Source organism: Centroberyx gerrardi, chromosome 18 (genome assembly GCF_048128805.1).
Source record: "Centroberyx gerrardi isolate f3 chromosome 18, fCenGer3.hap1.cur.20231027, whole genome shotgun sequence".
Classification (NCBI taxonomy): domain Eukaryota; kingdom Metazoa; phylum Chordata; class Actinopteri; order Beryciformes; family Berycidae; genus Centroberyx; species Centroberyx gerrardi.
In genome coordinates this window covers 11640940-11668513 of record NC_136014.1, presented here as the reverse complement: position 1 = coordinate 11668513, position 27574 = coordinate 11640940, and the positions used below count along the sequence as shown (strand labels likewise).

At 43.1% G+C, this 27574-nt stretch overlaps 2 protein-coding genes across 2 annotated transcripts in view; one reads left to right on the top strand and one right to left on the bottom strand.

Annotated features, from left to right (window-relative positions):
- The window catches only part of LOC139926156 (testis development-related protein), a 404183-nt gene that overhangs the window by 281999 nt on the left and 94610 nt on the right, over positions 1-27574 (top strand). The gene's annotated exons all lie outside the window — the stretch shown is intronic.
- Positions 1-27574, bottom strand: part of wasf1 (WASP family member 1) — a 71093-nt gene that overhangs the window by 28465 nt on the left and 15054 nt on the right. Inside the window, exons 2-3 of the mRNA XM_078289881.1 lie at positions 11689-11851; positions 10062-10196 (exon numbers count right to left, since the gene is read on the bottom strand). Of these exons, the coding sequence (XP_078146007.1) occupies positions 10062-10196; positions 11689-11821 (268 nt within the window). The 5' untranslated portion in view covers positions 11822-11851. The remainder of the gene's footprint in view (positions 1-10061; positions 10197-11688; positions 11852-27574) is intronic.

Below are 27574 nucleotides of genomic sequence, written 5' to 3'. Positions count from 1 at the left end.
AGAAAAAGCATTTTCTTCCAAATTGAAAAACTGTAAATCTTCTGCCGTAAAAAGGATTGGATAAAAGATCTTTGATGAAATCACTGAGCATGAAGGTTTTACCATTATTATGAGAAATGTACTTTCAAAGTGCAGTTTGAATTGAGTGAGTGGAAAGTGATCCAAACCTTGGAGGAGAGGAGGAGAGAGGAGAGGAGAGGAGGAGAGGAGACAAGGAGATGAGAGGAGGAGAGGAGGAGAGAGGAGAAGAGGAGGAGACAAGGAGAGGAGAGGAGAGAGGAGAGGAGAGGAGAGGAGAGGAGGAGAAGAGGAGAGGAGACAAGGAGAGGAGAGGAGGAGAGAAGAGAGGAGAGGAGAGGAGACAAGGAGAGGAGAGGAGGAGGTTATAAATTCTAGTCTAAAAAATTATGGTTTATGGAGGTTTGATCCCCAAAACAACAATGTGTGTCCATAAACCGCTATGTGTCCTGTCATAGTGTCCTTGAACAAGAGACTGAACCCCAATGTGTCTTCCCTTTCTAAGTTGTTCTGGATAAGAGCTTCAGCTGAGAGCATAAAATGAAACACATACTACTTAATTGCCTTGCTACTGTATTGATTGATTGCGCAAATGCAACTACTGGCAACAGATCAGACTTATCATTTTACAATGCAATCAAGTGGGAACTATATATTTAACACAGTGAATATCGAGAAAGAACGTAACATGGAGTAGAGTGGATTTTTGGTCCGGGAGACTTCATTTGGCTACACTTGAGTGTGGAGGAGTTGAACTGAGTGGGAAATCTCAATAACCTGCGCTGGAGGCCATTTTAACCTGGCCCAGAAGATTCTGCAGTACAAAGCCTTTTACACTCCACTGCATTTACTGCAGTGTCCTGTATTACACACCCATCCCTCTATCCCTCTGTCTTTCTTTCTCTCCACTCCCTCCTCCCCCCATTCCCCCCCCACCCTTAAACTGCAACTGAGCTGATCCTTATCCACGGCCTCTCAAGCCGATACTTCAGGCTAGAGTGAGAAAGTCAGGCTAAGTTATAAGGGGAGATAACGCCAGGGAGCACATGCACAAACGCAAACACACACACGCACGCACATGCATACATGCACTCACATACACACACCGACTGACAATCGCAAATTCAAAAACGCATGCATGTGTGAACACACAAACGTCGCATGAATATTAACTAGTCTTTTGCTGGAGCGATACAGAAGTTGGCTTTGTTGTTTCTTGGGTTTTTCCCAAAGTCCGCCTTTAGATGTGTGTTGAATTACAGTAGATGTGTGTTCATGATTTATCCTCTGCAGGGTAAGATAATGAGCCCTATGTGTGTGTGTGTGTGAGAGAGAGTTTTATGGGGGTAAATCGATGTCAAAATCATTGTAAATGCACAGACTATGAGTCACAAATATATATTACAATTTGTAAACACAAAACACGATCTACAAACAAACTCTTCATGATCCACAAATATAAAACACGATCCACAAATAGATTCAAAATCCACAAACAAACTCTTCATGATCCGCAAATATAAAACACGATCCACAAATAGATTCGAAATCCACAAACAAACAACTCATGATCCGCAAATATAAAACACGATCCACAAATAGATTCGAAATCCACAAACAAACTCTTCATGATCCACAAATATAAAACACGATCCACAAATAGATTCAAAATCCACAAACAAACACATCATGATCCACAAATAGAATTCAGTGACTTGTACTTGAAAACCAGAATTTGAATGAATGCAAAATGATTTTTCTGCGTGTGTGGGTCGTATTCTATTTGTAGATTGTTTCGCATTTGTTTTCAGAATTTTGACACTACTGTTCCGCTGTTTTTGGGTGTAACCAATCTACAAATGCACTCTTCACAATTTGCAAACAAACACAGTCTAACTTGTATTTTCAACCAACTGTTTCAAGACACGCGTACAAATTCTGTGCAATGCTCAACGTTCAAGTGTCAAATCTGTGTTTGTGGATCACAGTGTGTTTGTGGATCGCTTTGCATTTGTCTACAAATAGTTTTGACACCGTTTTACTGCAGGGAGTGTGAATACGATCCACAAATGTAGTCAGCCAATCAGGGGTATTGCTTGCTATGTGATGTCACGATGCCTCAATAAGCCTTTCAAAATAAGAGCGTGAGCTGAAACGTGTCAGAACACCATGGTAACACCATGGTAAAGTGAAACGGTGTGTTAATATTCTGTATTCATTACAGATTAATTGTTTTTATTTCATGGCGTGGGATCGTTCTGTTCATATGGAAATGTCCTAGCTAGTTGGGTCTAGGCTCAGGTCTTCTTAGGGACTGTTCGTTATTTATGAGAGGGGGGTCGGTGCAAAACGGGGGAGGCACGTCAAATATTTTTTTAAGCACTGGGGAGGGACTTATGTTTTTTATTTTGGCTTTAAGGGAGGGACATACAACTTTAAATGGTTGTACTTAGGTGGTACAGCTTCGACTACAACTGACACTGACATAGTTAAGCGATGTATATACTAAGGGTTATATACTAAAATATTCAAGGTAACATGCAGTGTGTTCTGGTAGCCTACTGGTTAAAACGCATACCTTATGACTGTAATGTGTGCGGTTCGAATCCGGCAGTGGATTGTTGTTGTGTGTGTCCCCCTTTATGTCTTTCTCTTCATTTATTTTTCCTCGTTCACATTTAGACCATATTTCACCGGTGTAATATCCCGGTGAAATATGGTCTAAATGTGAACGTTCAATCAACGTCTTCAAATAGTCGGTGAAAAAACTTTAACTTGTAAACCTGTTTTGAACGTCTTTTCACCGGTGACCATAGTCCTTTTTTAAATGTCTTTTCAACGGAAAAATGCTCACTGGGGAGGGTCATGCATTTTCCCCCAGTCACTCAGGGAGGCTCAAGGAAAAATATTTGTAGCTCCGGGGAGGGTCAAGATAAAAAAAAAAAAAAAAGTCACACCCCAGCCCCCCTCTCATAAATAACGAACAGTCCCTTAATGTTAGCCTCAAGCACTGATATCTGTATAAGCCCTGCATCTAGCTTCGTTTCTGGGGTTATGTTATGGACTCTCTAACACACTGATGTACAATACGGTTGCTGCTCAGGACAATCAGGCCGTCCAGCGAGTGATGAGAACAGCCCAAGCCGCCACAGAAACTTTGCTCCCATCCAGGACATTTAAGCCAAACGCTGCACCAGAAGAGCCCGCAACACAATCAAGGATAAACATGCCAAGCTTTTATCACCACACTTTAATGAAGCTGATCTCATGTTAAATTAAGTTACGTAAGGTAATACAGGCAAAATTGTCTTTTCCCTCAGCTATCACTGCATTTCTGCCCATTATTTTGTCCCGTTTGCTCCGTCACCAGCTGCCGCATATTCACCACACACTGGCAGCTGACCCGGTATACCCTTATGTGTTTCATATGTATGTGCTTTTTGCAAGAGTAATGTACTTCCTAAAGATACCCCATCAATTTTATTAGTGCTCTAAGTGTAGTGTGCATTTGTCCAGCAGGTGGCGTGTACTTTGTGTGAGTCAAGGGCGCCAGCGCGATGCCTCTGCTCTTCAGGGAGTAGGCCGTTAGAACCGCAAGAGACAAGCCACCAGCTAGAGAGTTTGTGCTTAGCCTATGTATTATAAGTACCTACCTACGTTTCAGGGGTTCAGGCAATAAACCAAACAGCCATCCAACTCAAAATATGATGTTTGTGTGACCTCATTCTTATCTGCATCTTATCTGTGGTCAGACGTCCTGAGCTGGGTTCCAGGGCTATCACGTTATCTAGGCTACTTAGTAATAACAATCAATGATCCCAAACCTAACCTTGCATTTAATTGTTTCCCCTCTTAGTGGAGGTTTTAAGTCTCAGGATAGAATAAAAACTGAACCAGTTCAAGAATATAAACCGAACTAGTTTAAGCTTCATCCTGAAGACCCAAATCTATCAAGAAATCAAATCAAATCAAACTTTATTTATATAGCACATTTCATACACAGAGGCAACACAATGCGCTTCACAGAAAAAAAATCCTGACACTAATTTTCCAGAGGGAAGCAAAAAACCAGTTCACCCATTTAAGCCAATATAGGAGAACTGTAAAAAAAATCGATTTTGGATCAAAATGGCAAGAGGAAAAAATATAAGTGACTTTGAAAGAGGGTTCATTATTGGGGCACGGATGGCAGGAGCTTCAGTCACAAAGACTGCTCAACTGGCTAGTGTTTCAATAGGAACAGTGACTGAAGTGACATCTGCATTTAGATCTCTGGGAAAGACATCAGTACATAGGGTATGAAATTGTGGTCGAAAGTGCACATTCAATGACCGTGATGCTCGTACATTAGTGCAATATGTAAGGAAAAACAGAAGAGCAACTCTTCCTCAGGTGACTGAGAACGTCAATGCAGGACGTGATCAGGGTGCCATGCCATTGTTCCAACGGCCCATTATTCCGAAACCCCAATAGTCCGGAAAATGTCCCATTGGACTGAAAGCCCTCTTTTCTCCCCTGTTTCTCAAACAAACAGAAGCACATGGCTAATTATTATGCAGAATGACGTCATCGGACCTTGCAACGTGCAACGGAGGAAGCTGGCTGTCGGAGCTCGCGGTCGGATATTTACTCTAACAATCCCTCCTTCCTGGTTGGAATTATGCAGCGTTCCATGCAGCAGTGATATTACGATGGTAGCGAGGGCTTAATCCCCTAATAAATAATGTTCCTGCCTGGCTATTTACCAAGCCCCCAGGAACAGCTCTGGGCTGTGCGGCGATTTTGGTATTGCAAGTCACGTGACGCCATGGGGCCCAAAAATACTTTTTCCCATAGAGATACATGGGAAAAGAAACACCTGTAAAACTCTGGGAAATTTTTCTGGGTATCGCACAAAGTCAAAATGGAGTCTTTGACTTATCAATTTTTAAATCATTGGGTCCATTTTTCTTTGGAAGCCACCAAGAGCCGTATCAAGCTGTATTTTCTGGAGCTCCGTGAACGCGCCTCTAGGCCACGGGAACGCTCCATGCGCATTCACCGCTTCTACTTCCACTGTTGACAAGCTATACAGCTAGCTGATTGTTAGCGGAGGCTTTTAGCTGTATGTGATCAAACTAGATCACATTAAACTCAACCTACACGTCCGCCGACACTTAGGTTTAACAGGCAAGACTTAAGAACAATAACGGATGGTTTCTATTTTGTTTTTGTTTCTCCCTTGATTAAATAGGTCACTTGCAAGCTAGCTAGCTAACGTTATAACATTGCTGTAGTTAACCAGCTACATGTAGCATATGCAGTTCTACTTACTATTGTATATTTATTTACATCTCGAAATTCTCAGTTTACAGACTATGCCTATGTATTTTTCTTTATCCTATTAAAGTTATGAATATATTTGGGCTTTGATGGTTGTTCTAATTTCTTTTACTGTCTGTAAATTTATATTTAGATGTCCAATTTGAGTTAACCTGCTTGAGTTACTGATAATGTCTATTACGTAAATGGAATTGAGTCTTCTTCCAACCAGGTGTGTTTCTGGGCACTGCATAGGGAGATCAAGCTTATAGAAATTTTGCTATGACAGAGTCTAGATAGTATAACACTTGCAAACTCAAGTAAACATTGGTGTGACACCAAACGAACCTAGAATATTCCCAATGATAATAATTTAACAGATTTTTTTTTTTTCACTAGCAAACCTTGCATCTAAGTTGCATAATGCAAACCTATCTTCATACACTGTTTATATAGGACTGTGTTTGATCAGAGTACTAATATTTATGTCATGACTAAATGTTGTGAGGTGACCCACCTTTGATCCAGTGTAGTTCAGTGCCATGGATTAAATCAATACATGCAGCAGAATAATAATGGCTACAAGTAATAATATCTCTATACTGAGGCAACAGCATGTTGGTTAACTTGGACTATGTGGTCTAGATGTGTGGCTTTAGTCAATATTGTCAGAAATTACTCACTAGGAAGAGACATTCAAAAAATGTATCAGTGTATATTCTGTAAGACTTGTATAAATAAAAACACTGTTAGTAACATAATATTGATATTTGTGACTAGAAAAACATAATGCTGGTAAAATGTAATAACCAAGGTAACATGGAGAAAAGTAATTTGACGGCAATGGACTACAGAGTGATGACAAATAAGACTTATTTAATAGATGATCCAAGACAAACTTATATGTAAAGTAAACATTTATTTCAAAATACGTTCCATTCTACATGTTCCATTTTATATGGGTGAAACATTCTCAGGAGTATCAAGCATTACAAGACAAAAAACAGAAACACAATCATCTTTTAACTGGAACACTAGTTTATAACAGGTGGATATTTAGACAGCCTCGGTCCACAGAGGGCAGCTGTAATATGTCAGTACAAGGTAAGATTAAGTAAAAGCAAAGGGTTAAGAAATCCAGTAAAGAAAGAAACTAGTGAAAAGGCCAGAACACATCATAAATAAGTTAATTTCTTTGGGAGCATTTTCCAGAGAAGTGTCAGGTGGTTCTTGAAGAGCAGGAGTTTCTGTAACAGAAGAAACTGCAGTAAGTATCTGCAGCTCAGTGTCTTACAGAAAACAGTTAGCATACATCATGATGATGATTACAGCACAGGGTGAAAAGTACTTAATTTGTGAAGCACTGGCTCTAGTAGAGGTGAAAAAGGTGCTACCAAGTCATTACTATCTGTGACGGACGTGAACTATCTCACATCGAAAATGCTCTAAATTATGTTCAAAATAAATCTCCTCACCTGGTTAACCAAGTAAACCCTTGACATGGACCTGGCTAGCGATGTGTGGCATGAACTTGACTCCCTGTGAGAAACACAAGACAACGTTCAACACAAGTGGAGCAACACGAGTGGAGCATAAATCACAAATGCAAAGTTTAGTCTATGATCTAACGTTAGCGAACATTTCTATCTTTAACTAAGTTAACTTGTTTGATGTTAACCAATGGATGTGTTAGCTGACTCCGTCTCGTTATGCTAACCGTTATTACCAACGTTAGCTTAGCTCAACTGTATCCAGACTGAATCACTTCACATCGGATGTAAGATTTATACAAATAAAGCAAATGTTCTGTGATTGAATAAATGATAGTCATACCTGGACGATGGTTTCCCCGAAGAGCCGAGTCTGCAGCAGCAACAGTCAATCAGAACCTAGAACCTAGAAAGCTGCACATGAACGTGCCGTCGTCACGGTCGCTACAAGAACGCCACTAGACCATGGATGTATTAAACTAAAAAATGACTATGGTCACCGGTGAAAAGACGTTCAAAACAGGTTTACAAGTTAAAGTTTTTTCATTGACTATTTGAAGACGTTGATTCAACAGGAAAAATAAATTGAGAGAAAGACATAAAGGGGGACACACGCAACAACAATCCACTGCCGGATTCGAACCGCACACATTACAGTCATAAGGTATGCGTTTTAACCAGTAGGCTACCAGAACACACTGCATGTTACCTTGAATATTTTAGTATATAACCCTTAGTATATACATCGTTTAACTATGCCAGTGTCAGTTGTAGTCGAAGCTGTACCACCTAAGTACAACCATTTAAAGTTGTATGTCCCTCCCTTAAAGCCAAAATAAAAAACATAAGTCCCTCCCCAGTGCTTAAAAAAATATTTGACGTGCCTCCCCCGTTTTGCACCGACCCCCCTCTCATAAATAACGAACAGTCCCTAAGAAGACCTGAGCCTAGACCCAACTAGCTAGGACATTTCCATATGAACAGAACGATCCCACGCCATGAAATAAAAACAATTAATCTGTAATGAATACAGAATATTAACACACCGTTTCACTTTACCATGGTGTTACTACGGTGTTCTGACACGTTTCAGCTCACGCTCTTATTTTGAAATGCTTATTGAGGCATCGTGACATCACATAGCAAGCAATACCCCTGATTGGCTGACTACATTTGTGGATCGTATTCACACTCCCTGCGGTAAAACGGTGTCAAAACTATTTGTAGACAAATGCAAAGCGATCCACAAACACACTGTGATCCACAAACACAGATTTGACACTTGAACGCTGAGCATTGCACAGAATTTGTACGCGTGTCTTGAAACAGTTGGTTGAAAATACAAGTTAGACTGTGTTTGTTTGCAAATTGTGAAGAGTGCATTTGTAGATTGGTTACACCCAAAAACAGCGGAACAGTAGTGTCAAAATTCTGAAAACAAATGCGAAACAATCTACAAATAGAATACGACCCACACACGCAGAAAAATCATTTTGCATTCATTCAAATTCTGGTTTTCAAGTACAAGTCACTGAATTCTATTTGTGGATCATGATGTGTTTGTTTGTGGATTTTGAATCTATTTGTGGATCATGAAGAGTTTGTTTGTGGATTTCGAATCTATTTGTGGATCGTGTTTTATATTTGCGGATCATGAAGAGTTTGTTTGTGGATTTCGAATCTATTTGTGGATCGTGTTTTATATTTGTGGATCATGAAGAGTTTGTTTGTGGATCTTGAATCTATTTGTGGATCGTGTTTTATATTTGTGGATCATGAAGAGTTTGTTTGTAGATCGTGTTTTGTGTTTACAAATTGTAATATATATTTGTGACTCATAGTCTGTGCATTTACAATGATTGTGACATCGATTTACCCCCACAGATTTGTATGAGAAAGAGAGTGAAAGACAGAGTGAGAGAGTAAGAGTGTGCTTGCCCTTCAACCCTTGAAGGATAATATGGAGTCACTTAGCAGCTGAGACAGAAGTACATGGGCCTGCACAGCAGACCTCCGCTATTAGACCACACACCATTATTTAATTAGCACAACTGTGAGGACGTGCTCGAGGAAAGAAGAGGAGAAAGAAGCAGGAAATAGTATAAGAAAGGGAGTCGGGGGGGGGGGGGGGGAGTGGAGGAAGAGGAGAGGAAATGTGAAAAACAGCGTAAAGCAATCCAGAGGGCGAGGACAGGAGGAGTAGAGGAGATCTGATTCCAAGGGGGAGGGAAGAAAAGGAAGACGGAAAAAAAAGGAAGACAGGGATGAACAATTTGTGACTAATCTGAACCTGGAAGGAAACTTGCTCCACGTTTTCTGGACTTGGTTTAATCTTAAAGCCATGATTCCGTAAAAAAAAGAAAAAAAAAACAATCCGTTGCTTTTCTTTCGGTTCCGGGGTTACGCTCCTTGTAAAAAGCTAGCGAAAGCCTGTGTTTGCACTTGCGGAAAAGTGTGACAAAAGCCATAAGCAGGGAGTACAACCCAGTGAGCGTTTTATTGTCTCTGTGTCAGTGACAAGGAGGCAGCTGGAGTAGCATTGTGCAATGCCGTAAACACACAGCGCTGGCCCATGGGAAATCGATGCGGTGCCATGGAGCATGGTATTGCCTTGCTGTACTCTCTCTCTCTCTAGCCTCTGCACCCACTGCGCTCTCCCCTCGCTACGCTGCACTCTCCTTTCATCCCACCCCCCTCTCTCCCAGGATAACCCGGTTTACCTGACAGTCCCGCCCATTATCCCATTCCTTTTTATTATCACGCGCAACAGATTCAGTCTGACCATAGATCCTATTTCTCCCCACAAAGAAAGGCCTTTAGTGGCTAAAAGAGCATCCAGCCAAAGTGAATCGCTGGCGGGACGCTTCTAATGGAGGCCTGGGTTTGTACTGTTGGGGGTGAAAAATGACACCGTCTCATAGCTGCCTGTTCCTCTAATAATGGCCATTAACACTGGAGGGGAGGGGAGATAGGTGAGCTCCATCACACAGCTGCACGCACACACACACACACACACACACACACCCACACAAACACGTGAACACACCTACGCGTTTAATGCACACACGCAAATGCACATCCACACACGCACATGCACTTTTGTGCAGTAACACATACGCGGATGAAACTGGAGAGGTGAGGGAGCGACTGAGGGGAAAAAGTTGGAGAGAGTAAGAAAAAGTGTATGTCTCTGAGTGTGTGTGTGTGTGTGTGTGTATGGGTGTGTGTGGCGTGTGTGTGTAAGCTACTCACGTTCCTCCTCTTTGGGGTCCAGCTGTGTGACGCTGATGGAGAGGCGGTCGACACGCTCCTGCAGGGAGTTGACCCGGAAAGAGAAGGAGTGGGCCTCGTTGAACAGCTCTCCGAACAGATCCTCCGCATACTTACCTACACACACACACACACACACACACACACACAGAAGAAAAAGTTTTATGCATTGTCTACAGCAGTCTATCAAAATAACTAGCTACTAACAACCTGCATGTGTTAAAGTGGAACGTGTGGAACGATTTCATCAACATTAACAGTTCTGTATGCAGCGATAATGAGACTGAAGATTTTACCTGTCTGAAAATAGATGTTTGGTGTCAGAAATGATGTTTCTCGATGTCTCAGCGTACTGTTGACTGATATGTGACTTTTACATTTTTTAAAGTGACATGCCTCTTTAGGAGAACACTTTCACTCTCACATACCGCTTACTTATGCTTCATATACCTCTGAGTTATGAGCTGTCAAACAGCTGCTCTGGGGACCTTGTGGTCACCAGCACTCGCTCACGACCTTTGGTTTTGAAAAGCTAGTCTAAAAACGCGACGTCAAACACACATACAAACACGGCAAACTAGAGCAAGGTGCTTTGATTCTGCTGTGTGTCAAGCGTTTGGTTTTCAAGATGAAATTCTGCAATTACTGATATTGAGAGCTGGGAAACAGGCTGTGTCGGTGGTGACAGCAGGTCCCTGGGGCAGCACACATTAGAGGCTGGCTGCTCCTGAGCTCTAATGGAGACGTGTGTACTAGAAATGTTTTACCAAAGATAGTTTTGTTCTATCAGAGTTAGGGCAAAAGAAAGACACTGATTAACTCTCAATGGACTTCAAATTCGGAAGTTGGGAGAGGGAAACTTTTAGCTTTTACTCTAATTTTCTGTAATGGGAGCACATCTCAAAACAGCGGCAGACAAATTCTGACATGCTCCAGTGTGTATCCCAACTTCTGTTGTGCTAAATCTAGGCAATGATTTCCCTATGCAAAGCATGGAGAGCATTCCATGTCATTAGATACAGCGGGAATTCTTTCTAGCCACTACAGGAACTCTGTATCACCATGATGTAGGCCTATCTTTAATCTTCAGCATATTTAGTATACTTTCACCTATTTCCAAATCTCTTCTGCTGCAATAACCAAATTTCCCCTCAGGGATCAGGTTCATCAGGCTCATCTTAATCTTTCTTATTCCTTGCATTTTCTTAACTACTTGAAAAGTTCATTTAACAGACAAATCTACAAAATTGCCTCTAAAGCATTATTATCTCCCTGCAAAAATATGCAATCAGGCAAACTGACTTTTACATATGAGGTTTATCAATTAATTAGACAAATACATTTTTGTGAATATTCATCTGATGTTGGCAGTGTACTTACAATTTCTAGGAAATAACTCACATATATTTGAAAGAGAATTAAAGCTGGCTAAATGACCAAGTAAGCCTTAGTTGACTCAATCCCTAAAAACCAAATGGTAATCGATTAAAAGGGGGAAGACCCAGTGTGTATGTGAGTAAATAGGTTTCAGAGAATATATGCATCTGTGTGTGTGTGTGTGTGTGTGTGTGTGTGTGTATGTGTATGTGTGTGTCCCTGGGCTACTGACTGAGGCTGCTGAGCTGGCGGATGACGTTGGCCAGGGAGACGTTGGTCACACACTCCAGCTCATTCTTGATGTTCCTGGGCAGCACCGTGTGGCACAGGTGCCTGGGCTCAATGCTGCGCTTCACCAGCGGCATCCTTCTGCTGCGATACCACTACCTACCAACCTACCACACCAGGAGTAGGAGGGAGAGAGAAGAGAGGGGGGGGGGAGAGGGAAGAAAACTTCATTAGTGCACCAAGCCTTGTTACATTGGTGATTTAGCTGCCTACCGCAGCACCAAATCCATTACAAGAGAGAGAGGAGAGAGGAGAGTGGAAGGGGAAATAAAGGAGAAAAGGCCTTGTTACACTGATTGCTTTGCTATCACAGTACCAGAATTATCACAACAGAGGGAGAACGAGACAATAGGGTAGCAGAGGGAGAAGAGAGTGGCTGAGGTGGGGGTGAAGGGTAAACAGGGCGTGTGGAGAAGGAATATAGTGTGAGATGCTCTATGTTGATGAACTGGAGAGGATAGAAGAGAGATATAAAATGGGAAGAACGGAAGGGATGTGTTGTCCTTCCATCTGTTTCACTTGAGTCAGCGCTGTCTTGTCCCCTTCATCATGTACAACCTAGCTAATGTACTGTAGCACTCTGTCTGTCTGCCCGTTCAGCCATGCTAATGGCATTAAGGCTGCAGTATTGGACTACTTAGCCCCAATTCACCCCCATCCACACCAATGCCAGAGACAAGGAGGCTTGGCCAAACCGCAGAGGAGAGAGAGCGCAGTGGCTGCAATAATTTACGACCAGAATATGTTTAGAGGAAGCATACTAGGCGCAGACACACATGCTGCATGTAGAATGGAATGAATGACACATGTAGGCCTATGCGGCTCTGTGTTGGCAGATGTATGTGTGCATGCATTACACTGATGCATGCATACACACACAAACACACACACACTTACTTGTGCACTTGCTACAACAAGTAAAGAATTGCCTGCTACTCCCTGCTGGGAGCTGAAAAAGCAGCCCACCACCTGCTCCTTCACCGCTTTGCGCTCTAGAAAAATCATGAATGCTTAAAGGGACAATCTGGTACTTTTAATATCAACACATCCCAAACTAGCTTTCTAGATATGCTACTTTCCATATGGTACCAATACATCCTGGAAGAGAGAGAGGAATGAAAGAGGGGAGAGCAAGGCAGAGGCCATGACAAGGGTATGCAAGTCAGAAGAGGAGAGAATGAAGAGAGATGATGCATAACATTGCTATTGCGGAAAAACTTGTGACTTCAATTTGGGGAATTTCACAGCTACATTTTCAGGGGGAATTTCACATTTTTGCTTGAATTTAAGGTTTACACTGCTGTTTACTAGTTGATCAAGGGAGCCATTCAAGTATATTGTCAAAAATGTATGGTTGTCAATGTCATGTATGGTTTTCGGACCCAAACACGGCACGAGAGGAGGGACTGTGGAATTACATATGACAACAACATGATGCAAGAGCCATGGACGTTTAAAGAAAATGAGGATGAGAACAGAGTAAAGAGACAGCTAAACACCATCCAGCAGCACGACTCCCTCTGTGACAACACCAGTTAATCATACTAACGACACTTCGTCTCTCGTCCATTACAAGTGTTCTCTTTAATTAGAGAGAGCATGTGCAGCGATGTGGAGATCAGGTGCTCAAATGGACTGACTGATTGACTGGGCTCGACGGGGAGAAGGCCTCGTTAAAAACACACTCCGATTAAACTTTAATTGACGGCAAGCGCTTTTAATATCCCTCCGTATTCTTAGTGATGTTGCCGTCATGGAGGAATAAACATGATTATTGACCGTATCCATAAAAATGTAGGGCAAGGAAGGCTATTCTAGGAAATGGCCCAGCTACGGATGGTTGGGGGGGGGGGGGGGGGGGGGGGGGGAGAGAGGGAGTCCAGTAAAAAGCTTTGTTGAGGTGATTCATCTTAGAATCGTCTTAAATGGGAGCATCCATGCCCATAAAAGGGAAGAAACGAGAACTCGCACTTCTCTAAGCCGTCGTTAAAGTGGTTTGTGTGAGGTGTGCGGGCGATGTTATTGCGACACGAACCCAAACAGAGCGCCAAATCCCTGCCCACCTCTGAAATAACAAGGCACCCTCTCTCCCCTTTAAAGATTAATTTCTCTTTTCCTCTCACAGTCTCTCCATCACTCACTCTCACATACGCACGCACACACACACACACACACACACATCCCCTCCTGATTGGAACCACCTGTTGACCCAATGCGTGCTGACATTTTCCACAGGCTCCTGTAGTCAAGGCAATGGAGGTTTAACCCCTGAGCTGCCACTTCTCAGTATGGAGGTGTGAACTCAATTGTTGCTCTGTCAACCTTTAACATTCAGGCCCACCGCTTCCTAATGTAACATCCACATACAGTACAACTATATTCAGGGAAGTGATCATGAAACACAGGAAAGCAAGGGGGAAAAAAACACAGGAAAGCAATAATCTCCTATTAGAAATGAATGGGAAATATACACAGAATGTCCAAAATATTGCATCTTCCTCATATTGAGCTGCAGCCCCTTTTGCACAATCTGCATCTCAATTGCCTCAAAGCTTAAAAATCCTTCTCCAACTCATCTGCTTTCCTTTATCTATGTCTCCTCCTTTGTGATTGGTATAGATTTAATAAGGGGAATCAATAAGGGACAATGACTTTTGCCTGGATTCACCTTATGAAAAGAGTAAGTGTCCCTGATATTTTGCACATTCAGTGTCCTAGATAGGGAAATGAAATCAGTCAATCCCAACCCTGTGTATTCCTGTGCCACGCATGCACACTAGCGTTTTCACACAAGCACACACACACACACACACACACACACACACACACACACACACACACAATGACAAATGTGTCTGCTGGGCAAGCTCCCACTGTTTTCGTACCCCTCCCCCTCTGCCCATCTCTTCCTCTTCAAGCCTTCCCTCCTCCCTCATCTCTCCATAAAGGAAATGTGTTGTCCTCTTAACTGCTTCCCTCCTACTTAGCGCGTCATACCAGTTATTTCTGAGCATGGCAGAGAACAGGTTTTTCTGAAAGGGGGGAAAAAAAAGGATAAAGACAAAAAAAAAAAAAAAGGGTCTCAGATTGTAGTGGGAGACACTGATGACACGAATGGAGAAACACAAGCGTTTTAGGCGGAGGTGGGAGGTGATGGCACTCACACATGGAGGCTACACTTTTTTATGATAACATCATTATCTCTACAAGTTTACAAAGTGCTTCACAGTCGAGACAGAAAAAAAGGCAGGAAGGAGGTAGCACAGGAAAAGAAGAGGGTAACAGCAAAAACAAAGAAACAACAGTGTAAAGAGAAGCATCATCACACAAAAGCCTGTCTGTGGAAATAGGTGTTAAGTGATTTAAAAGACGATATTGATTCTGCCAGACTGAGCTCCTCTGGGTGGGCCAAAGGCTAGAGGCTCTGACGGCAAAGGCCCAGTTTCCTTTCCTAAATCTAGATTTAGGAATGATCAAAAGGACCCTGCTTAGGGATCTAAAGTTACACTAAGACCCATAAGAGGTCGGCAATATAACTGGGGGCCAAACCTACTTCTGCTTTAGAAGTGATCAGCAATATCAAGTCAATTGTGAAACTAGCAGGTAATCTGGACAGAGACAAAGAGATATGAACTAAACAGTGTGTCCTCCACAGCATTGGGGAAATTTTAGTTTTGGCTCCACATCATCTCTGTTTTGGCCCCTGTTATGGCTCTAGTGCAGGTTGCAGTGGAAAGAGTGTTTGCTCTATCATAAGAAAAACGTTGACTCTCATGATTAGGACTTCTTCAAAATTATGTTTTCTATTAATTAATTCATATTTTAAAATTATATTTTTTTCCTTCTGTGGCGGCACATCATTACCGAATAAATAGAGGGAATACTGATAAACATGCGTTGCTTTTCCAAATTTCCTCTGATTCCCTTGCCGCAGCGTGTGTGTGTGTGTGTGTGTGTGTGTGTGTGTGTGTATCCGTGATTAATGATTGCAGAATGCATGCTGCTTCTCTGATTGGACATAAGTTGACTCAAGACTGCTGTCCTCAGGAGGGAAGAGAATATTTTCTTTGCACAAAGGCACACACACACACACGCTGCATTGGTCCACTGAGGCTTCCACACCATACTATGACAGCTCTGTCATGGATTCCCCATGAGAAATCATTTATTAATCACTCATCTTTGTCCTGAGACACACAGAGAGAGAGCGAGAGAGAGAGAGAGAGAGAGAGAAAGAAAAAGAAAGAGAAAGAGAGAGAAAGAGAGAGAGAGAGAGAGAGAGCAACATAGTCTGTTTTGGCAATGTTGTTTTTGATAAACAGTCATGCCAATTAAGGAACTGAAATAATAGACAGAAAGAGAGAGAGAGATGAATGAGTTCGATTATGCTTGGCCCTGAGGCCAAGCAACAGCACTTGAGCTGACAAAGTAATCAGCCCCAATAACAACTCCATCAATCAGTTTTGGCCTCGGCTGCTTCCTCTGCCGCTGCAGGTGCCTCCATACTCTACACTGTGCTGCACTACATCCTGGTACCTAGCAAATATACAGCAGCTCTTTAGTCATGAGCCTGTCAGCAATAGTCCACAAGTAAGGCCTACTTCAACCATGCTACTGAACACCACTGAATGAATACTGAATGAAGTCCAGCCTATCTTTTGCCTAAAGGAAAACGCCTACATTATTAAGTTTATGCGAGAAGGCTGTAGGCTTTGACCGATGTGAGTTTTTCCATAGCTGATAGTGGTATTTCTGGATTGAAGCTGCTGATAGCCGATATTTTGTGCAGATATTCAACGTTCATGGCAAAAATTTGTTCTTGGCAGGATGGAAAAACCTCTGAAACAGAATTTGGATCATGGAACACTAAAACCATTCAAATCCACTGAAAACCAGGGTAACGATGATATTAATAATAGTTAATAATTGTGAATTAATCATGCTTACTTTTGGGGAATCCAATCCAATATCAAAATCATGCATTAGAATTAATTCAGGCTATGGGCTTCCCATAGACATCCAGTGTAGCATTGATCAATTCTACAAAACATAAGCAAACAAACTGCTTCATATCAGAGGACAAACCGAATGGCCAATATACAACTTTTAACAAAATGCCAACATTGGACCTAGAGGGTTTTGATGTTCAAGTAAACATGCATTCAGCCATCATCTCCTCTGTCCAGCCAAACAGGCTTGATCACCTCCTGAGACCTTCCTGAGGAGTATATGCACCTGATCCAACTTGTGTAATCCGGCTCTCCGCTTCTCTTAAATCCCCCCAAACCTGCTCTCTGTTCCCACAATCCCCTGATCAATACACGAGCTTAGCTGCCAGAAACACGGGACGAGCACGCAGGCCTCCACAAAACAAACACCCTGAGAGGGATAGAAGGAGACAGCGGAAGATAGAGAGAGAGAGAGAGAGAGAGAGAGAGAGAGAGGGAGAGAGGGTGAGAAGAGGGCAGAGGAAAACAGAAAGCAGGGAGCAAAAGAGCCTGGGTGGAGGGGAAGCAGGAGAGGAGAGACAGGAAGCAGGAGGTGGAAGAGAGAGGATATAGGAAGCACATGGACAAGCAAAACCACAGAATATAAAGAGGAACAAAGAGAGATCGAGAGAGAGAGAAAGAGAGAGAGAGAGAGAGAAGAGAGAGAGAGAGAGAGAGAGAGAGAGAGAGAGAACCTGAGAACAGTGGGTCAACTAGCAAGATTAGACATTCAGAAAGCCAACAAATTAAAAGTCACACAACAAGAGAAAACCATGGCAACGCGATGGGACTTAACGAGGTGCAATCACTAAACAATGGTTTCCTGCATGGGCTTAACAAGCTGCACTCGCACCTTCCCAGCAACACGAGGACCATAATGAGAAATCACTGAACAAAAGAAGGTTCACAAGGTTTCTATCACCGGACAAATAGAGGGAGCTAATTGTGACCAGGCAAACTCACAATTAGTGGTGATTGCAAACAAAAACAAAAACTTTTTTAACCTTTCGTTTACCCAGGGAAGGTTTTCCCTAACCGTGTCTGCTCTTGTGCAGCGCTGCCCTACTTCACATTCATAGAGTTCAACACATTCCAGCCTTCAACATTAACGGTTGTCTGATTGTCTGGGACAAATGGAAAAAAAAAAATTAGGCCAAGTATTTGTCACTTGTCTCGAAGGAGAAGTAAAAAAAAAAAAAAGGAAAGATCACAACTGCACGGGTGAAAGAAACAAGTAGTCTGATTCGACTTTAGGTATGTTCTCTCTGTGCGACTGTGTGTATCAGTGTTTGCACCTCAGTATGTAGCATGTCACCACTGTCACACTGTGGAAGACGCAATTGGTTGAAGAGTTGTGCAGTGCAAGCTTTAACAAGCCGCTCGACTCTGAGGAGAGAGAAATGGTGAGAGAAAACCAAAGAGATTTAGGAGACAACCAGGAGCCAAATGCAATAGAGGATTATTAAAAGGAGGGGGGGGGGGGGGGGGATACAACAAAACACGGTAGGTGATGGAGAAATGATGTCCTGCTCGGTGTGTCAGGATTTTCCCCAGATTGGGAAAAAGAACCAGAAAAAGTTAGTTAATCGCAGCTGAGTACAAATATTTCCAATTATATGTAACGCAATGGCAGTAGCGCAATCCGCTATTGCCACGACTGACAGGCCGATACGGGAGTAACAACACAGTCAGCTGACAGCTAGTGACAGTTAGGCATCTAGCTAGCTGCTAAGCTTCGAGTCAAGCCAATGTTGTCGTGTGCTAGCTACCTGCTGCTAAAGGTCACCGACAGTGGCACAGATTTCCAGAAAGGTACGAAACAGAACTTCTTTGATACTGTATATTAGCCAGTTATCTACCACAGGACTGAACAAGGCAAGCTGGGACTCACTTATTAGCGCCCAGTTGTCGACTACAGGGTTAAAAGGAGTCTTGTCTGGGCGACATACATTATCCGTCTCTGAAGTTCCGATGACACTGTCTCGATGATGTTTAGGCAATTTGTGAGTGAGAGTGAGAGCGACAGTGAAGAGGATGCTGCGCTGAGCTACATATCCTGTTCTGTCAGCCTGTGTTTCTGTGCCTGCCTTTAGGTCTGCAGTCTCAAGTCTGTACTCTTTTTAAAACGTTGTTGGTTAAATAGTATATATGCAATCTACATTCAATTGCAGTTCTGGCCATAATCTGTATTGTTAATAAGTTAGAAAAAAGTATGCATGCAATTCTATAATTCTGTTCTGTTAAGTTATTACCTCTGACTATTATGGTTTTAATACTTTTATATTTGTTATGTTTTCTGTTTTGTTGCCCTATTCATTTATAAAAATGGTTGCAATACACAAATTGTTCGTTTTTACTTGGAAATCGTTTTCCAATCTGGATAACTAAGTTCATCTGTAGGACACGTGGAAATTTGGTGCCATTTGTCTGAAGAGAAATGTTAAAGTCAACCCCTGCCTTCATACCTGGGAGGTGCCTTGTACAACCAGAGTCTTGTACTGTTGGCCACTGACCAACAGTAGAGTGACTTGCTCAAGGGCACCTTAGCACTAGTTGTTGAGGGATGGCAGAGTTTTCTCATTTACTTTCCCTAACCAGATTTTCAAACTTCTGGTCACCAGCAACTTTCAGCTTCCACTGCTCCCACTTTTAAAGACCCGAGTCGAGCTAAAATGCACGGTTGGTTGAGAGGAAACCTTTTCAAGTAGGCTATTCAACAGTGAAGCTCTTCAGCCTAATAAATTGGAGTAGAGCTATGACTAATGCAATTTAGACCATTTTGTTAGCAGCAAATGGTCAGTCCAGATCATAGACCTACATGGTACCCAGCTGATATTCCACAATAGCTTATCAGGGGCTGAAAGCGTACAAGGCATTTGTGGCTTCCAAGTAATTGCGCTAAGACAGATTTCTGACTATTCAGCACAATAACTGCTCCATGAAGGAGAGAACAAGAATGGCAGAATAGACAGAATTAACATTGAGAAAATCAATTTTGCACTCATTCAGTGAGCAATCACAGCTGACTGCAGAACTATGGTTTCCCTATATTCTCATCCTTTACTTTTCCTCCCTCATTGACTGAGGCGTGCCATTTCAGTAAAACAGAGAAGGGCCATCATTGCGGCCCATATGACTCATATAGAGAGGAGTGATAAGGGGCGATCATTGCACAAAGAATTATTTCACATACCTGCAATTTCCCTTCCTTTTCCTTCCTTATTCTTCCTTTCGATCTATAGGCTAGCCAGTCTCTTTCCTTTCTGCACCCCCCTTACCACTGTCCTCCTACTTTACGGTCCATTCATCTTGGGTGGTGCTTCCCGCTGTCACCTATCACCATGGCAACGGCTGCAGTGGGATGTCATTGGTCACTTTATAATATCCCAGGAGAGGCAGAAGCAAAGAAGGTACAGAACAACAGAAGAGGGAAAGAATGAATGGGCGAGGATCAGGGTGATGTGTCAGAACGGTGATAGAAATTGATAAATGAATGCAATAAAAGAGAGAGAGAGAGAGAGAGAGAGGGAGAGAGGGAGAGAGAGAGATCAGAAACCGTTCATCCATTGTGTACGACACAAAGCAGGGAGAGGGACGGCACGTGCCAGCGGAGAGCAGGGGGCCTCCACTGGTGCGGCTCATTGCACTCGGGACAATATGTCCGACTAGAGGCTCTAATGAATCCTAATGGAGCATTTACTCACTCACACTGCCACACAATACAGCCACGGACCCCTCAGTATGGAGCAGGTCAAGGGCCTTTTATGTGGAGGGCTGGGTGGAGACACCAGACCCTTGATGCACCATCAACTGGGATCACACACACACACACAGAGACACACAAGCATCCAGTGTGTCCTGTAGAATTTTTGCTCATATGGAGGGTGTGGGTAATTAACCTCCGCCAAGAAGGTTATGTTTTCATGCCTGTTTGTTTGGATGTCTGTCTGTCACCAGGATATCTCAAAAACTTATGAACTGATTTCTATTAAATGTGGTGGACAGAATGGCCTTGGACCAAGGACCAATCAATATTAATTTGGTGGTGATCTGAATCTGGGAATTCCGCCATTAGACCATTCGTTTTTTTCTTAGCCATAACTATGAAACGAACAGAGAAAAAGGCAAGACACAGCTCCTATCAGACGCATGACTCATCACGAAAAGGAACTGCGTGCCCACAATTTAGCTAAAAGACAATAAAAATGAAAAAATGGAAAAAATTGCATCATTGTCACTGGTTTCATGAAGCTGGGAAAGGAAAAGAAGAGAGGGGAAACAGAGAAGGCAGTGAGCAGCAGACCACACTAGCGAGGGGGGTTGGGTTCCTCAGTGTGTGGAATTGAATTGAAATGGCCTAGGCCTTGTGGAACAAGAGAGACCTCATGAGTGATTTAAAATTCATGGTCTGAACAGTTAGTCGAGCTAATTTCCTCACTAGACCACCAAGAAGCGGAGTCCCACACAGAGCACAGACTAAGAGTCACTGGTTCTATCCAAGGGCAAACCACCCAATCACACCTATGAATGTAAGTGTTGGATCACTGGTTGATCACTAGTCACCAGTTCAATCCCTGCAACAGCCAATGTGAGTCCATCAACAGCCATGTGTTACAACACACTGAACCCTGACCTGCTTGTTCACTGTAAGTTGCTCTGGAGCTTCAGCTAAATGCCTTAAATGTAAGATGTAAATGTACACACAACAATGCGCTGTTCTATCCCCCAAAACATTGCGTACATCCAACTAACAGCTTGAGCATGCCTATATTCTCTATGTCAAATTAGCCTGAACATTTTCTAACCTTCTCCTGTGAATCAGAGAACTATCCACCTACAAGCACACACTACAGCTGTGCTGCGTTGAGTTTCTTCCTACGCTGTGAACAGCTGCCAACATAAAAAACACAGAGGCAGCCAATCAGCGAGGTTGGCAGAGCCACAGTGGCCAATGGCAGAGGAAGCAGAGATCAAACTGGTGAGGCATACCAGCAGCTGGTTTAAATCAGTAATTCAGATACTCGGTACAGAACAGCTACCACAGCTCATTTTCTAACGAAGACAAAGTAAGAGGAAAAAAATAACTGCACTTTGTCAAACTCGAAACTTATCAAGGCGAGCGCTGTTTCCTTTAGCTGGTGTAAGATGAGGGACTTTTTCTTTGCGACTCTGGAGACTCAACAGGGGGAAAAAAAGCACGTCGAGCTCATCTTTTTTGCTATTCTAATGAGGAGTCTATAAAATTTTAAATGCTATTTGTTCTCTCATTTTCTTTCTCATTAGAACTTAAGCCCTGGAATTCCGTTTTAATATCCCAATTTAAAAAAAAACATCTCAGAAAGGCTTTTTAATCACGAGATAATAAAATGCTGACTTTGCTGCCTTCTTGTGTCCATGCTTGAATCAGGATGTCCTCGGAAAGATAGAAAAAAAAAACAGAGAGAGAGCGGCCTGATACTGGAGGACGAGCCTTATCAGACGCCATACCTGACTCCAGCACCTCCCCCCTACTTGGGCTGGGCAGACCATGATGCTTTGCTGCCGCTGGTGGGAACAGACTGTCAAGAGTTGACAGGAGGGGAGAGCCGGCGCCTCTGCACAGCGAGAGGTCCCCGGCGCACACGTGTATAACACAATAACACACTCACATACACACAGACATGAACACACTGAACATGCTGCAATTCCCTGTATGACAGCATCCTATCAGGTTGGCAGAAGTTATCATCAAAGCACTATGCAAATACGAAATACGAGGCCTATATCGGCAAAACAACTTCCCTGCATCCTAATACACACACACACACACACACACACGTCAATCCCCCCTTGGAGACTACAATATCCCATACCCACCCCACCCCCCCGCCCCCCCCCTCCTTACCCATCACTGCAGATCACGTTGGCAGAACATATCACGGCATGTGCCAGTGTGTCTGCCTGCCAATTAAAATTCTGTACCAGCCGGCACCCCTTCAGCAGTGAGATGACACCTCGCGGGTCCTCAACAGTGAGGTGCTATAACACACACACAGACCTCTTGTTGTTGGGCTAAAAATACACCTGCAGCGCTGTAATGCTGTCAGGTCGGGCTGCGGCTATGCTAACTAGCTTTGCCGGTTAGTGGGAAACTTTACAGAGTGCTTGTGGCGAGGGACATAGATGCGTAATGAACTTCAAGAACTTTTTCTTGAAGAAGGAGTTTTTTGCATTTTATTTCTCATGATATTCTTTTTGCTGAACTTATGCGTGAATAAAGGCTGTTCAGTGCAGTGTGGTAAAACCTTTTGAAGTTAAAGTGTTTCTTTTTTCTCGGTCCTGGTGTGTGACCGTGGCCGTTTCTCACGTACAAGTTAAGCAGTGAGCGGTCCCAGTCATGCAGGAATGTGGGGCGAGGCAGTCGTTTAGCACCGTGCCCTGCCTCTCCTCTCAACCCGGCCAGCACTGATCAAAGTTAGCATCCTGGCACACCGGCGCTCAGATGGTATTCAGGTACTCAGATGGCAGCGAGCCACTGGCTGGCAGGCTTTCTGGGCGGTAATAACATTGCCTGGCAGTTGTAAGCGGGTTTCAGGAGATGCTCCCGAAAAAAAAAATCCAAGTTTGCAATACTGACTAATGCAATTACAAAAAAACCCCACAAAAAATACAATCCCTGGCTTAGAAATCAAGCTGTATGTTGGAAAACTTTCATTTTATTCAAACTAACGATGTAACAAAAACTGTCTCCACATGTATCGCATTTCATGCTACGATTGCAATAACCAGCACACACAAGAAAAATAGCAATACAATTTTTTTTTGTCAATATCAGTCTAAAACACAGTGTTGTTACTGGAACTTTATGTAGCTGAGGCAAAGTCTCTTTTTTCCTTCTTAAACTCTTTGGAGAAGGCAGCAAGGAATCCAAACTTTCCCTTCATCAAATATCTTCTGAGAAGCAAGGCAGGGCGGATGAATAAAAATCACAGACTCAACAGTGACTTACTGTCCACATTACTGCACAAGCAGAGCATGATCAATGATGAACCTCATGCCTAGTGAGTAGCCTGACACATCCCACATTGTATTTTGTTACAAAGAGATTAGATCGCTTTAGACATTCATTTAGCAAACATGCTTTATCCCCGCTGTAGACGTGCACAGCTAAATATTCATGGAAGTCTGCGTGCCAACATCAATGAGTAGAGTGTCTGATGAACAAACAGACTCAAAGAAGTTTATCTGCTGAGTGCACAGAAACCCAGTGATATGAATAATGAAAGCCCGCTGCTCAATAATAAATGTCTGCATGCTCGCACTGTGCAGCTGCGCTTGTTTGGCCTGTGAGGGAAATTTCATTATACCAACTCCCTTGTTGTTCACACAGACGTGAAGGACATGCACACAAGCTAACCACTGCAGCAACCCCTGTCAGCTCAAAAGACAGAAAACCCTATCAGAAAAAAAAAAAAAAAACCTCAAAAACATACACACACATATACACACACACAAGCCCAAGGCACAGAAGTGCAATTCAAGCCAGCCAACATGCCTGTTAGGAGGGCAAAACACTTAAATAAAGTGGACATGCCTGCCAAATGAAACTTGAGCCATTCCATTCATTGCACCCCCTCATTTGGCAGAGTCAACAGAAACTGGGGGGGGTGCCGTCCCACAAGAATACACAACTGTTTTGTCACAGAAGATGGACCCAGTCTCTTAAAATCTTATTTTCTGGATGAAAGTGAAGGGAGTTGTGAGTTTCGAGCGGACCTTCAGCTCCTGTTGCTTATTGGAAAAAAAAAATGCTTCCAAGCTCCTGTGCTGAGATGGAGGTTGTCCAGAGAAGAAAAAATCAAAAGCAGAGACAGAGAGAGAGACAAAGAGAGAGAGAGAGAGAGAGAGAGAGAGAAAACACCCTGAGGCGCAGTAGAAAAAGACGAAAAAAGAGAGTGGGTGGCAGAGGGGAAAGGGAGAGAGAGAGAAAGAGCATCATCTTCTCTCATTGAGATCAATGCCTGAGTCCACACCAGGCGCTCTGTGGTTCAGGGCAGAGAGGCAGGGGAGGAGTGGGCAAGGCCTTCTCCATTAGGGAGTACAACTAGACAGCTGATACCTCACTGATATACTGCAGTTTTTTTTTCTATATTGCAAGTATTGTGATTCAATACTGTACAATATACTGTGATTTACTGTTACACTTGTCTTTCATCTGACTGCAGTAAAAGGCTGGAATAATATTCCTAAGGGCAACATGTCAAAAGCAATTATACTTTGAGTGTAAAGAGCCATGAATCACTAGACAAGGCGTGTTGCTTTTTAACATTTCAAGCAGCCTTTGAGCACTCACTATTTCATTTTCAATCACATCATCATCTGATGCAATAGAAAGAGGTCTTTGATTTAAAGCCTCAAAATGGAAGCAACAATATTGATACTTGCAAGCTGCAGTCGACACGTCTACACAAAAAATAAAAAAGTATTACAGTATTACAGTGTATGATTTGTTACCTCGCCCCTCTACCCACCTGGTCCTTGTGAGGCTGCACATTCAGTCTACTGTGGGCTACTTGTTCTGTAATCAATTTCCTTTGATCTAGACCTAGGAATCTATAACTCACGGTCAAAGAATGAAAAGAGCAATGGTTTTAAACTCTAATCATGCAGCTTGGAGGCACAGCTCCATTGTGCTACAAAATGCATTTCAATTCCCCATGCACCTGCGCCTCTTGCACAGCGGGGAATGTGTAAACACAGGCATTATATGTCAAATCACTTCTCTTCAAAAGGGTGCTGACCCTGCATATCATGACCATTTCTTACCATAATTGATTCCTATAGAAAACTTGCTGGTCCTTCTATGTTATTATGTATAATGCAAGCCTAAATAAAGGAAGAGATCTATTACAAAACACTTTTAATCAAATTGGTAAAAAAAAAAAATAATAATTGCCTGACCTTAAGAAAAATCTCTAAAATCCAGTCTGTAAAAATGTTTTCAGTTTGTCATCAAGGATGCAAGTGACCTAGTTCATCACTTTATGAGTGTATAATACCGTTTTCCCCAATGGTGGAGATCTCATTTTGGAATCAAACTTCAAATTTTAACAGGTGATTGAAACCACAACATCCAGGCTGCGCTAAATTACACTCCCATGAACAGCACTGCCCACACCATGAAAACCACCATGTTCCAGAAAACAGTGCTGATAGAGCAGGCTCAATTACACCTCAGTAACGAATTAAACAACCCACTCAGAATATTACAGCGAACCGAGTGGAAGTTGGCAGCAGCTGAGGGACGGATATGTGAGAAAGAGAGAGAGAGAGAGAGAGAGAGAGAGAGAGAGAGAGAGAGAGAGAGAGAGAGAGAGAGAGAGAGAGGAAGTGGGGAGGATTTGTGGGATAAATTGGACCGATCAGACAGTGCCCATGGCAGCTGTGCAAACCTCTCATAGGCCGTCCCTCGAGTGTGTGAGATGGCGCCATTTTGTGTCTGCGCATGAATGAGACGATTCTGGGCACAAAGTGCTGGCAGGCCGGGGCGGTGATGGTTAGTGAAGGTGCCCTTGCTTTGAGGAGGCCCGAGGCGGTGCCAGTGGGCACAGAATGGCAGGACTGAACGCTGGGACAAGACCGAGCCCCGGTTTGATCGCCGAGCCCCGATTGTTTCTGTTGCACTCGGCCAAGTAGAGCCATTTCAAATGAGACAAAACACATGCCGAGTTGAGTTTCACGCGCACACAAGCTAGCATGTGAATAGTTTACCATACATCTGTTTTGGCCAAGAAAAAAAATCACTGCCTGAAGTTCATCCTTCAGTATCTCTCAAATATAGAGTCTGTAAAAGTGTTATCATTTGCCAACCAGGAACTTCTGTTACCTCCTGCCTTTTAAAAATATGTTTGAAATTGTGTTATCAAATTCAAACATGATATGAAACAGAGATATAAAATATCACTGTAAAAGTAGGCATCACTTTTTTTTTTTTAAATGCTAGATATCTTATTTTGGAACCAACTTTTAATCCACACACACACACACAGTTTAGCGTGTTAACTGAGAGCAATAAATGGTGCCACTGTGGCAATGGCATGCTCACTAGGGGTCAAGAGGTCAGCTGCCGGGCATCATGTGACCCATGTCTCATTACATCTGACCCCCTCCCCCCCACCTTGACAGCTATGCGTTAAAGCCCCGCTGCAAGGCAAAGCGGTGGGTGAGCATTCCCTGCATACGAATGGACAGAAGATGGGGGTGTGGGAGGAAAGAACGGAGCCCTACGGAGCGAGCGGGGCTGCGGGAGACAGAATGCGGTGTAACAATCTTGTATTAACAGCACTCTAGAAGATTGACTCAATTAAGGCCTAGGCCATCCACTTACTCTGCCATTATATTGAACAATGATAAGGGCACTGATTCGTAATGCCTGCCAGGCAGTTTTGCCAAGGAGCGAGATGAGATTTTTAGATTGTGGCGGACTGTTAGTTAAGGTGTCCCCATCATTCAATTCAATATATTCAGAAGGAGGGCGAGTGTGCATGTGTGTGTGAGTCCGCGGGGTCACAATCGAGACAACAATCCTATTCAATTCTCCACCCACCCAGCTGACATGCACACACAGACACATGCACACACACACACATGCCCACACATATTCCACTAGTCCATACAGATTTGATCATTAGATCAAGCCCACTGCAATATCTTGTCTCCAGTAAGGGCGATATGGCTGACAATGGGACAGAGAGGACGGAGACAAAAGCGCCTCTCGGTCCCTTTTCTCCCCCTTGCCTTTGCCTGTCACGGGGCATTGTGAGGCTCTCTGCTTGTCTCCAATCGACACATCTTGAAAGGGAA